Below are 14120 nucleotides of genomic sequence, written 5' to 3' on the forward strand. Positions count from 1 at the left end.
TATACAGCTTAGATATACAGATCAGGGTATACAGATCACGGTATACACCTTAGCCTCACAGATCAGGGTATATAGATCCGGATATACAGATCAGGGTATACAGCTTAGCCTCACAGATCTGGGTATACAGATCAGGGTTTACAGCTTAGCCTCACAGATCAGGGAATACAGATCAGGGTATATAAAGCTCAGCCTCACAGATCAGGGAATACAGATCAGGGTATACAGCTTAGCCTCACAGATCAGGGTATACAGATCAGGGTATATAAAGCTCAACCTCACAGATCAGGGTATACAGATCAGGGTATATTAAGCTCAGCCTCACAGATCAGGGTATTTAGATCAGGGTATACAGCTTAGCCTCACGGATCAGGGTATACAGATCAGGGTATATAAAGCTTAGCCTCACAGATCAGGGTATACAGATCAGCACAGGACCCCGGCTCAGACAGCACACCCCTGACCCCATCTCTGAGCTCTGACAGCGGCACCCCCATGGAGGAGCTTGCGGCTCTAGGCTCTGACAGCGTTACCACCTCCCCCCATCTCTGGGCTCTGATAGCGGCACCCCAGTGGAGGAGCTTGCGGCTCTAGGCTCTGAGAGCACCCCCCGTGGAGCTCGCGGCTCTAACAGCATCCCATTGTGGGACTCACGGCTCTGGCCTCTGACAGCACCCCCAACCCCCCCTGCGTGTATCTCTTAGCTCTGGCAGACCCCCGTGGTCAGGCACTTACCACCAGGCTCCTCTCCGAGTGCACCGGAGTATCTTTCCTCCAGTCCAGTGTGTGTCTCCTCTGCTCCTCTTCCTAAGTGTCAGGCATCCAATAGGCTGGCCTGGCACTTTGGCCAATCAGGAACAGGTCTGACACCCTGCCTCCTGATTTTTGGGGAGGAAGGTAGTGTGAAAATAGCGAAAATTTATTTGCTATAGTCACAAAATTGGGTGGGATCGGGGCGCAGAGAGCCGACCCTATTTTGAAGCCTCTGGCTCTAATCAGGTGCTTAAAAAAAACACCCCCTCCCACCCCCTCCATAGGAGTCCATGTGTCATAGGAGTCCATGTGTCTTGCATCCTGAAAGGGGCCAGGCGCATGGATGGGGGGACCGCGCCCGTGCGTCCACAATAAAGTGGCCGCCACTGTTGAAATATAATTCTAACTGCAGCATGAATTGTTTTCCTTTTTGAATCAAAGAGAGGGATACACCTATTTGTATTATCTCATTGAAGATGATTTCAGGTTCTAGTAAATGGTTTAGTGATGATGTATGTTTTAGTTAAAATAATTTATTGGAAATTATCTTTACCTTACATCTAAGTCTGGTTAAAATTACCAACTCTGTACATGGTATAACACATTTGTACATGTGCTGTTAAAGTAATCTGAGCCTGTAAATGTCTGTTGCCTGAGAAAAGTCATGTGTCAGAGTCAACACCTTGTTGTTTTCACATTCTGTTAAGCCATTGATTATATAATTAATCACTCTTAAAGAAATTACTCAGTTTTGTTACATTGATATTTTAAAAGAAAATCCTGTGATTATATTCTAATAATTGATATCATTCACATTTTTAAATGTGTGGACCTGTGTTCTTTGTTTATCACCAATTATATTTTGATATTATTTTTGCACTAAATTTTAGTAAATAAATATATATATATATATAAATATATATATATATATATTTTCAGGTTAGCGCGAATTAACAAACTCAAGTTATTTTGTTGATTTTTGTAAATAAGTGGAAATATCCTTAACCATAGATCCTCATTTTCATAAATATAAAACTGTTTATTATTTCAGTTTAAACATTCTGACAAGGCTTATATCTCTTCTACTGGTGGATACTTCTGGGTTTTACGCCCTTTGTTGCGCCCTTTCCCAGACTGACCATAACCAATCAGGATACCTAGCCTAAGTCATCTCTTACTAACAGGCCACGCCCATCTGAGAAATACCTGTCCTCCCCACCCAGCTGTAGCCAATCAGAGCGGCCTCATCCTTTTAACTTATTCAAGCTCAAAAAAGCTCCCATTGACAGGTAAGAAACATAAACATCTATTGACATAGCAACTATTTTTATTAACAATTCTCTGCACATTTAATGCTTACATTATTCCAACTAATTTACCACAAGAAATACAATAAACTAAGAACACCCATTGTTGCTGCTCATGTGCTTCCCACACCTGACATAATAAATGTGATTAATAATCAGATATCATATCCTCATATATATAAAAAAATAAAAAAAATAATGAATTGCTAAAAATTGACAACATATAAATATACAAGAGGTGATATATAAAAAGTCCCAGATATTTTCAACCAATCTGTGATAAATATGTGTGGAATTATTCCAATATAAATGTCCAATCATATAAAATAGTCCATACATTATCCAATTCCACCGTGGATATTATTCCATCCAATCTTCTTAAGCAATACTAGAAAATCGCCATCAATATAAAACACCAGCATGCCCATCACCGTACCCCCTCAGGGTATTCTCTCACCTGATAATGTGGACCCCCTCAATGTAATTGGAGGTCAGATATACTTAAAAATATTGCTGGTACTGGAGAAACCAAACATCTGATTTGTCTTCTGATCCTCAGTACTTGATGGTTGAACTCAAACAATACTGATGTTCCTGTGCCTTCCCGTTATCAGTAGCTTCTAGAAAGATCACTTCCAGTACCAGTTATATTTTTAAATATTCCTGACCTCCAATTACATTGAGGGGTCCACATTATCAGGTGAGAGGATACCCTGAGGGGATATGGTGATGACATGCTGGTGTTTTAAACTGGTGGAGATTTCCTAGCATTGTTTAAGAAGATTGGATAGAATATAATGCACAGTGGATTTGGATAATGTATGGACTATTTTATATGATTGGACATTTATATTGGAATATTTCCACACATATTTAACATGGATTTGTTGAAAAGATCTGGGACGTTTTACATATCACCTCTTGTATATTTACCGTATATGTTGTCACTTTTTAGCATTTCATGTTTTTTGTTTTTTTTATATTTATGATGATATGATACTATATTTGATTATTAAGTAAAGACATTTACTTTGCATTTTCATATATATATATATATATATATATATATATATATATATATATATATATATATGTGTATATATATATATATATATATATATATATATATATATATTTGTTTGAGATTAACTTTGAGAAGTCATAGATACACTATTTTTGGATTTACTTTATATTTTGTGCTTCACTATTTTTCTCTTTGTATTTTGTGTTTGATATGGTGATTGCACTATTTAGTGGCAGCTGCTCCATTATATTTATTAAACTTTTAGGTGTGGTTTTTACCTTGGTACTTAGTCACTTTATTAGCGGGTGGATTTTTTTCATATTTATATCTACTGTATGTCTCCAGTTCAAACATATACTAACTAAAAAAACTATTCTCTTTGTGCATGTATATGAATGCACTATACAAAACTATACTAGCAGAAAAAAAAATTATTTGCATGTGACATGTGCATAATCCAGATATCTGTGATACAATAATCATATACAATCTAAAAAGACCTCATAAAAGTATGTATCTATAGTAAATAAGGTTCCACTCTGTGCTCCTGCCTTGTGTAATGTTTCTTTCATGAGTTCTATCCACCTTTCACTCAATGCGCTCTCCTTAAAAGATTGACCTAGGAAATAAATAGGTCACTATGGGCCAGATTCACATAGAACTGCGGCGGCGTAACGTATTGATTCACAGAGCACTTGCGATGAAAACCACGCCGGCGGCCTCCGGCGCAAGGCGGGCCAATTCAAATGGGCGTGTGCCATTTAAATTAGGCGCACTCCCGCGCCGGACCTACTGCACATGCTCAGTTTCGCAAATCCCGTCGTGCTTTGCGCGATGTGACGTCATTTTTTAGAACGGCGACACGCGTAGCGTACTTCCGTATTCCCGGACGTGTTACGCAAACGACGTTCATTTTTAAATTTCGACGCGGGAACAACGGCCATACTTTAGACAGCAATACGTTTGCTGACTAAAGTTAGAGCACCTAAAACGACGACTAACTTTGCGACGGGAAACTAGACTAGCGGCGACGTAGCGAACGCGAAAATCCATCGTGGATCCGCCGTAACTCCTAATTTGCATACCCGACGCTGGTTTACGACGCAAACTCCCCCCCAGCGATGGCCGCGGTACTGCATCCTAAGATCCGACAGTGTAAAACAATTACACCTGTCGGATCTTAGGGATATCTATGCGTAACTGATTCTATGAATCAGTCGCATAGATAGAAACAGAGATACGACGGCGTATCAGGAGATACGCCGTCGTATCTCTTCTGTGAATCTGGCCCCATGTGCTTTCCACTTTAGGAGATCTCAGCTGTCTCCTTAGGGTATCTCCAGATTTACCATCAATCTATTTTTTCCGTCAGATACCAAAAGCTAGCTTATGCCAATTGGATATTCTGGGAAACCTTGAGCTGAAGTAAATATGAGTCAACTTTTCTACATGTGTTGTCACAGTCAAGAGAGCACTGGACAGCTGATGTCAATGCTTATTCAAAGGCTCAGTATTTTTTGGAGGGCCTGGGTACCCAAAAATGTGAGGTACACTATTTAAGTTCGGAATACAAGTTCTATTAAAAAGCTCTGGTCCGCTTCTCCAACACCCATCTTTTGTGGCATTGTTGTAATAAGGAGCCTCACTAGCAAAAAGTAAAGAATGTAAATTTGCAAACTACAGCTCAACTGTTATAGTCTTTCCATGTTTTAGAGCTTCTAGGGTGTCCTGAACAAAAGCTTAACCTGCATGTAGAGGTACATGCTTTTCCGAGCAAATGTAGCTGTTGGCACTTTAAATCAACTACAAATACCAAATAGTATTGTTTACTAATACTATATTTGGCCTTACCTTGAAACCAGGGTCAGTGTTTTCTAGACTGTAGCTAAGAGAATGTGCCGTTTTAGTTATTTATGTTTTTGATAAAGCTGAGTCCTCGTTTCAAGCAGTATTATAGTGCACCATCTTACAGCAGTTAGATGTACAAAATTAGATTGTTGTGTCTGTATAACTGTATAATACTTTATTACCAATGCACTGCATGAGAATAAAATCTGAGCAATACAAATATATTTTTGTAATGCAGACAAATTATTTTACGTACATTTTTGTAAAATAAACCTGTAGAGAATACTTAAATCATGTACACCATAAATACTGAACAGTTTAAATGTTGATGACAAAAGTTGAACTGTTGTTTCTTGTCCTTACCAATGGGGCCAGGTGGGCCTGGAAATCCTTGAGGCCCAGTTGGACCTTGGCTGCCCTTCTCCCCTGGTAGGGATAACCCAGGCAATCCAGAATCACCTTTATCACCCCTATCCCCTGTAAATCCTTGTTCTCCAGGTGATCCAGGAATAGATAACCCTAAAAGAAAACTCATTTTTTAAATTGTAAATAAACCGAAATAATGCACTTCTCCTATTTGTTTTTTACCATTAAAAAGATAAATAACTCTTGATCCTGTCAAACATCTTGCCTATCTGCATAGCTCTCAGCTGTCCCTGATTTCGAGGGACTGTCCCTCATTCGGAACAATGTCCCTCTGTTCCTCTTTCTTCCTCATTTGTCCCTCATTTTGGTCTGTTCAATATAGTTTTATATAAAATGCACTACTTATCTATTAAAAGGTGTTTTACAGTGCTAAATCTTTCATCCAATTTTTTAATTGCTGCATTCATAAATTCCAAAAGCCAGTATAAAGGAATAATAGTGGTTAAAAAGCACTTGTTGGTTTAACCAATCATTTTTTTTACAGTTCTCCTTTAAGGGGGGCATAGCAGGGAGTGTGTCCTATACCTACATACTTATTCTAATTGGTGCTCTTCATTCCCATCTGAGAAAGTTGAGAGGTATCAGTGGAGGCTGGTGTTTTTTTTTTGGGGGGGGGGGGGGGTGGCAAACAACCACCCCCCATCGGCAGTAGGATCAGGTAGTGGGATCAGGCATCTCCTCCATTCCTCCATCTCGGCAGCCGTGCGTCTTCTTCCCTTCTCCTATGTATCTGTGCTGCATTCTTATTAGTTTTATTGTTCCCAGCATGCTCTGTTAACTATGGAACACCTTATCCATGTTTTATGGAAAAGAGAGGTAGGTGTTCTGTTGTCTATTTTTGTAGGGGAAATGCTGCTCCACCATAGAAGCAATATGGCAAATGAGTGTTGTCTCCTTAGGACAAAAAGTTTGTTACTGACAGGATCAACAGTTGAAAGGAAGGGCAAAAAGCATGAAAAAATAAAAAAGGAATACAGCCATCACATCTAAGGAGTGATAAGCTGCAAATTGTTTCATTTGTGTTGGTGGATGGTAGGTTTAAATATGCTTTAATCCTTTCGCAACCGACGTATGCCATAAATTGGAATCAGAGGCGGGTTTACACACATTACTGTAGCAGCTGGGAATGTGTGTAAATATTACAAGCAAACATTCAGATGGTAGTGATCGGACTGCTGTACAGTCAGTTTGCTCCCCCATGTACGTCCTTGTTATGTTTCCTGTGGTCTGCACTCCCATCAACTTAGGACTGGCATGGTAGGTGCCAGACAAACAGAAATGTATTTAAAAAAATAATGCCATTTTCAGAAATTACCTGGTGATCCAGATAATCCTTGTATCCCAGGTTCACCTAAAAACAACAAATAAGTTTGAGTTTTTTTTTTACCAGTAGTAAAGAAAAAAATATAAGCTTTTTATAACTTTAATATGCAGCAGTTGCTCATCTTTACTGTTAATAGTTAATAGTAACGACACAAAAATAAAACAGTATAAAAAATATTTTGTACATTTTTCTAGGTATTAGAGTCAGGAAGAACAACTAACTTTATTTATACAATGTAGAAATTGTGTTTATTTTTTAATTACCTGATAACAATGAATTGTGATCAGTACCTGCAGATTAAATTCAAGAAACCAACACATACCCTAAAATATCAGCATTAGAACTTATATAGAATTTATTGCACACAAGGGCCCGGATTCACATACATTGGCGCATATTTATGCCGGTGTAGCGTATCCAATATACGCTACGCCGATGTCGCGCAGAGAGGCAAGCACCGAATTCTCAAAGCACTTGCCTCCCAAACTGCGCTGGGTTCCCTCGGCGTAAGCCGTTGTAGGTGGAAGTGGCCGTGAGTCATGCTAATGAGGCGTGACCCCATGCTAATGATGGGCCAAGCGTCAGAAGCACTTTAAACGAACGGCGCATGTGCCGTCCCGTGGTCGCATCCCAGTGCGCATGCTCAGAATCACGTCGAAACAACTGCCTAAGATACGTCGAATCACTGCCTACGACGTGAACGTAGCCTACGCTTAGCCATATTCACGTACTACGTAAACGACGTAAAATACCACGGCTGTGTTCCCTGGTCCATACCTTTGCATGAGTTGCGCCTTTTATATGGGGAATAACTTTACGCCGGACATACGCCTTACGCAAACCGCATATATTATGCGCCGGGCGCAACTACATTCGTAAATCGGCGTATCTCCCTCATTTGCATATGTGCATTGAAAATCAATGGGAGCGCCCCTTGCGGCCAGCGTTAATATGCGCCCACGATACGCCGGCGTAGGAAAGTTAAGTCGGTCGGATGCAGCCTATTTTCAGGCGTATCTCAAATTGTGGGCACGGCACACAGATACGACGGCGCATAGTTACACTTAAGCGGCGTATCTCAAGATACATCGGCGTAAGTGCTTTGTGAATCCGGGCCAAGGTATAGAGGTCCATACTCTCCCATGCCATTCTGTCTGCCACCACTGACATTACTTTTTCCAAAATGGAGCCTTCCCTCTTTGGCCATTAATGATGATAATTCCCGAGCATACCCGCTGGAGTTACATTATCTCAGTGCACAGCTCTATTCTTAAACAAAAATGCTAGAACGCAGATAAAGCAGTTTTTGACAGGTGAAACAAAAGTCTTAACTAAAAAAAAAAATTTCATTGCCATGTAACTTTAGTTACATATTAAATACGAACTCCACTATAGGCAATTACTGTCTAAATGCAAGAGGCATGTGTATTCCTACTTGAATATTGGTGTGCTTTGTGTTTTTCTTCCATATCCATGTAGTAATACAGTGTTGTAATAAAGACCGGTCACTGCTGCTCTCTCTCCTTGTGAAAGGTGACTGGTCTTGTATCTGACCCCTCCTGTAGTTTTTTGCAGACAGACTGTAGTGGGTTGACCAGTTGAGTCCCACCCACAGCTCTGCATAGGCTATGTGCAGCATAGTGATATGATGTCAACACTCATTTTACAAGATAATAACTGGGTTTTAAAAGGAATTCGGAGCACACAAAGTAGAATTATATAAAATGTAAATGTGGTTTTATATTTTTTTGTGACTAAAGAGGGATAGTTTTTGTAGCTGGAGTTCAGCTTTGTAGCAATATACAAGGTTTGGCAAAATAATGGAAATGCCATATGCAAGAGAAGTTAAAGTGCATGTCCAGCCAAATCTTTTTTTTTTTTTTATAACACGGGAAAAGGTTTAGAACCCCTGTCAAGTTTTTGCTGCTACCCAGGGCTCCCTTAATTGACCTTCACTTCCTGTCCGGCTGACAGTGTTTACAAGACAGAAAGTGAGGGGAACTCTCCAATGGCAGCAAAGAAGATGCTATTCTTTAGTAGAGTAGGGAAAGGCTAGAATACCTGTTAGTTTACTATTTCTGTCTAAGTCCCTGTAACAGATTTTCCTTCATTTCCTGGCTAATGAAACTGCAGTCAGAAAACAGGAGATGATGCAAAATCTCTATAATGGTGTCCAAAATAGCAGTAAAACTTGCCAGGAGTTCTAATCCTTTCTCATTCCACCCAAAATATCTTGGCTGGACATAAACTTTATTATGACTACACCACAAATTCAGAGTGTCAATGGTAAGCCATAGCAGGTTGATTACCAGTTAGCAGTATATGGAAACTAAAATTGAGGTATGTTAACTTGTACTTTTATATGTGAAATGGCACCAGTCAAAGCTTACTAACAAATATATATAGACAATAAAGTGGATCTTGCATGAAAATGCAGGGTCCACTTCACTTACTGCCTTCCATTCCCGAAATAAAAAAAATGCCTTAAAAAAGTGGCAAATACAAAGCTATTTTAAAAAAAAAATTGTTTGGCCTCTGTCCTCTTCCTGGAGACAATAAAGACATCAACGTGCCTTACCTTGGCTGCTCAAAATACTGCAAAAAATGTGCTGCTGCACTGTGTTGGCTGCATGTTTGCGGTAAAACACCCAGATCCCAGTGGGCAACAGTGAGGCACAATGACATCATCAGCATCTCCAGTAGACGAACGGCACATTAAATAAAAGCTTTAGTAGGAGAGTTGGTGAATTCCCCAAAATTACAACCTTCAAAATGGTCATAGAAGTGAGTAAGCACTTTGACAGTCTCAGCAACAAGTGTAACCCATTAGACCATGGAAGACTTGTTTATATCCGAGGCCAATGTGCAAAGTCATATCCTAGGTCACATGCTACAGATTTACAAGGGAAGTCTAGTAACACTTCTCATGATATTCCAGGTGGACATTCTGACCAGGTCTGAGTAAACAGCTAGACAGGGATAACAAAGACTACTGATTGCTGAACCAAAGAGGCACACAATAAGTATCATGGGGCTGCATGTGGCCATTGGGTCCACAGGTTGGAACTACGGATGTAGGTCCTTCAGTACATGCTCATCAGAAAAAAACTTAAAAGATTAACCAGTTGCTTCATTAGATTAAAACTCTACCTTTAGCACCCCTGTCTCCTTTGCTACCAGGATAACCAGGTAGTCCAGTGTTTCCCTTCTCTCCAATTACAGTAGGCTGGCCATCGCCTATTACCTGGAAATAAACAAATAGCAATACAATTTTAGATTTACTGATAAGTATACAGAGTTGTGCACATATTTATTGTAAAGTTTTTCAGTAAACGAAAAAGTAATTTATAGTAATAGGGAAAACTGCAGTCCTTTTGGAAAATGTATTCATAATACTTACAGCTCCTGGAGGTCCTGGAAACCCACGTTCTCCTCTGTCTCCCTGTAAAAAGGTGGTAATTTAAAACCCTGATAGATCTATTTCATGTAAAATATATTCTTCAAAGTATATAGAAAAAAAAACATTTGTACAGAAATTATGAGGGCAGGTCACTTATATGTACTATTGCTCAAAGTGTGACCAAAACTTTAGAACTGGTTAGAACTTTTGTCAGTGTGTTATTGCTGTCTGTGTCTCTCTGGGCACGATTTTCACCACTTTCTCTCCCATTGACAACTGAAATAGTAACTGAGGGAAAATCACCAGTGGGAACACACAACCTGACAGAGGTTCTCGTCCTTTCCTGATAAATTTCCTTTGTTGCTTCTGTGTCCCTATTGGAGAAGTTACTTGTTTTAGTGAACACCATTACTGGTATAGGAAGTGTGGGAAAACGTCTCAAACTGTGGATGCAATAAAAACCTGAGTAATTGTGCTGTAAATGAATTGGATGAAAATTGGATGAAATTTTTTGTTAACATTTGTAAAATATTTGTACTTGATAACTACATCTATTATAGTGTGTTCATTGCATTTGTTATTAAATGGAACTGTCATATATAATAATAATTAAATGTAAACTTACTTTATGACCTTCCTGTCCAGGAAATCCATGAAAGCCTGGGCTACCTGGGATTCCCTTTAAAAATAAAAATAAATGATTATTTGTCATTAGTGTGAACAATATTAGAAGTTAGTTAAACTTCATAATGGAAAAGAGTACCGCTCCAAGCCCTGCGACCTATGCTGTGCTCCCGCCCTGTAGTACTGACAGGTGCAGACTCTGCGCTGATCCGTGGGAAAAAGAAGAAAGAAATGTTCCTGGACTGCCGCACTCTGATAGGCGATTTATTGAAACAAAATAAACAAAGGATAAAATTCAAAGCTGTATAACATCCAAAAAATCATGCAACACTGCAATCAATGGTAAAAAGTGGACATAGGGGACAAAAAAGTTAACATGTTTCACATCATGGATAGATGCTTAGTCATAGCTGGCAATCGCCTATCAGAGTGCGACAGTCCAGGAACATTTCTTTTTTCCACAGTTAAACTTCATACTCAAACTGTTTCTGAAATGTTTCTGTGTTTTGTGCATTTTTTACCTGTATAATAATCATTTACAGCAATTGGTCTACAAGTGCATTAATATCCTTTATATTACTGCAGGAATATTCAAATGCAATGAAACCCATGCCTCCCTGGAGGATGAAGACCTGCAACAATGCTCTTTAGGCTTTGCACTTTAGGCAAGTTTCTGCCTACTATAGCCATGGCAAACTAGCAACTGTAATAGCAGATAGCTATGGAGCTACAAATATCAAAGAAAACACTTTAAAAGAAAAATATTTTCTCCGGTCATTTGATACTAACTACATAGTTGTATCTTATTATAATGCATATCTAGTCAGCTAGTGTGCAATACTTATCAGCAGTTGCACTGGATAACATAAGTAGCTACTCTGGTTTGGCCACATCTTGTGTATTTTGGTCCAATTTTGGTCACCAATTCTCAGAAAGGATAACCTTAAACTGGAGAGAGTCCAGAGAACGGCAACAAAACTAACAATGGGACTGGAGGACCTCAGTTATAAGGCACAACTACACACATTAAATGTATTCTCCCTGGAGAAGAGGAACTTAAGAGGGGATATGATTGCAATGTACAAATCTCTAAATGGGGACTCTAACATTGGGAAGAAACTTATTTAACCTAAGATCTCTAAAGAAAACATGTGGCCACACAATAAAGCTGGACAAGAATCAGTTCAATCCTAAACTGCATAGGGGGTTCTTTATTGTTAGATCAATAAGGATGTAGAACTCACTTGCACAGTTGGTGATGTCAGCAGGGAGTGAGAAATATTCAAAAAACTACAAATTGCTGCTGAAAACTTTCCAGTGTGATATGGTTCTCATACAGACGATTGTCAATAACCTGTGCCTTTTTATTTTATTTAATGAAGTGCATGGGAAATTAAATGTTAGAAATAAAAGCAACACCGGACTGCCTAAAGACCTTAGACAGTAAAGCTCCTAAAGAAATCAAAACTGACAGATTGGATGTGGTTGAATCAGTGTAAAACCTTTGGAAAAAAATACAGTACATCTGACATTTTTATCTAAACTATAAGAAGAATAAAATCCAATTTCATTTGTTAACTGTAACACTTCTTTATGATGCCAGATTGAGAATTACCAGCATTTAGTAATTAACATTGTCTATAAGTTGAGTGTATACCCATTTACCTTTTTACCTGTTTCCTCATATGTGTATGTACGCCCCTTTTGCAATAAATACAATGGCCCGGATTCAAGAAGCAATTGCGCCTGTGTAACCATAGGTTACACAGCGCAATTGCTTACTTGCCCCGGCGTTACGAATGCTCCTGATTCAGGAACATCGTAACGCCGACTGCAGCCTAAAATCTGCGTGGCATAAGGCTCTTATGCCACGCATATCTTAGGCTGCATTCTTGCGATGGCCGCTAGGGGGCGCTCCCATTGTGCTCAGTGTATAGTATGCAAATTGCATACTAACACCGATTTACAATGTTGCGCGAGCCCTGCGTAAGCAATTTACGTTGTTTCCGTACGGCGTGTTTAGCGTAAGGCTGCCCCTTCTAATAGCAGGGGCAGCCAATGCTAAAGTATACCCGTCGTTCCCGCGTCGCTACGTTAGAATTTTACGTAATTTGCGTAAGTGATTCGTGAATGGCGCTGGACGCCATTCACGTTCACTTTGAAGCAAATGACGTCCTTGCGACGTCATTTGCCGCAATGCACGTCGGGAAAGTTTCCCGACGGAGCATGCGCTCTACGCTCGGCGCGGGAGCGCGCCTAATTTAAATGATTCCCGCCCCCTACAGGATCATTTACATTAGGCGCCCTTACGCAGGGCAAGTTTACACAGCTCACACGCAATTTACGGAGCTACTGCTCCGTGAATCGCGGGTAGCGCAGGAAATTTGCGGGGGCGCAGGGCAAAAACGCTGCCCTGCGCCTCCGTAACTAAGGGGCAAATCTACCTAAATCCGGGCCACTGTGTATATTGATTGGTCCATTTACTTAGTTGTGTGCCTCATACAAAGTCCCACCATTTAGTCTTCTTGTTCAAACTATCGGAGATGGAATTACATATACGTATTGCCTCATTCAAAGTCCCAATCTTAGTTTTAGGTCTAGTTTTTTGTTCTCATAGTTGAGTGTATAGTCTGTACATATCAAAGGCAGGTGTCCATCATCATTGCAAAATGCTGAGTGACAAACTTCTCCAGTATTTTTATATGAGGATTGTGTCTGATATCACAGGTTTATCTGACTTGTTAAGAAAAACAGCACTAGGGAACCTTCTAGAGATCACCAGGAACTGAAAATGGTAGAAACTGTTCTGGTAAAACATTAAATACGCAAAGATACTTGTATCTGAGCAAACCAATAACATTTTGTACACTTCAAATACTGTAAAAAGAAAAAAAATGTAAAATCTACTTACAGCAGATCCCTTCTCTCCTAGATCACCATCTTTTCCAGGTTTTCCCTTAAAAAAAATGCATTAAATGAATTGACAGTCTCTGTACGTAGAGAAGTCCAGTGGTTAGCATTGACAGTCTCTGTATACTGGGTCTTGTATACTGTTCACTTAAGTTTGCATATTCTTCCCAGTTTTACACCAGGCAATTTCCCAAAAATCTAAAACAATACTAGTAAATTATATTTTCTTTGAGAGAGGAACTAATAAGAAAAAGTTATGAAAATTAATAAATTCCTATTTGGCATGACTAAAAGGTAAGGATTATTTTTTTGGCTATAGAGCAACTTACAGAGGGTTAATTTTTATTTATACTGCATACTAAAACAAAGGATTATAGTGGTAGTATTTTCATGTTACGTATTTTGGCGATACCCTTAAAGCGGAGCTTCACTCTCTCAATCAACACTGACTATTTTTAATGTTGCTAGCATTATTAAATAGATAGAGAAATTTATCATATTTAT

At 39.4% G+C, this 14120-nt stretch overlaps 1 protein-coding gene across 1 annotated transcript in view; it reads right to left on the reverse strand.

Moving 5' to 3' along the window:
• COL4A1 (collagen type IV alpha 1 chain) overlaps nucleotides 1-14120 on the reverse strand; it is a 195373-nt gene that overhangs the window by 55502 nt on the left and 125751 nt on the right. Inside the window, exons 16-21 of the mRNA XM_040336209.1 lie at nucleotides 13618-13662; nucleotides 10708-10761; nucleotides 10083-10124; nucleotides 9833-9926; nucleotides 6674-6709; nucleotides 5296-5451 (exon numbers count right to left, since the gene is read on the reverse strand). Of these exons, the coding sequence (XP_040192143.1) occupies nucleotides 5296-5451; nucleotides 6674-6709; nucleotides 9833-9926; nucleotides 10083-10124; nucleotides 10708-10761; nucleotides 13618-13662 (427 nt within the window). The remainder of the gene's footprint in view (nucleotides 1-5295; nucleotides 5452-6673; nucleotides 6710-9832; nucleotides 9927-10082; nucleotides 10125-10707; nucleotides 10762-13617; nucleotides 13663-14120) is intronic.

The sequence above is a fragment of the Rana temporaria genome, chromosome 2 (assembly GCF_905171775.1).
Source record: "Rana temporaria chromosome 2, aRanTem1.1, whole genome shotgun sequence".
Taxonomy (NCBI): Eukaryota; Metazoa; Chordata; class Amphibia; order Anura; family Ranidae; genus Rana; species Rana temporaria.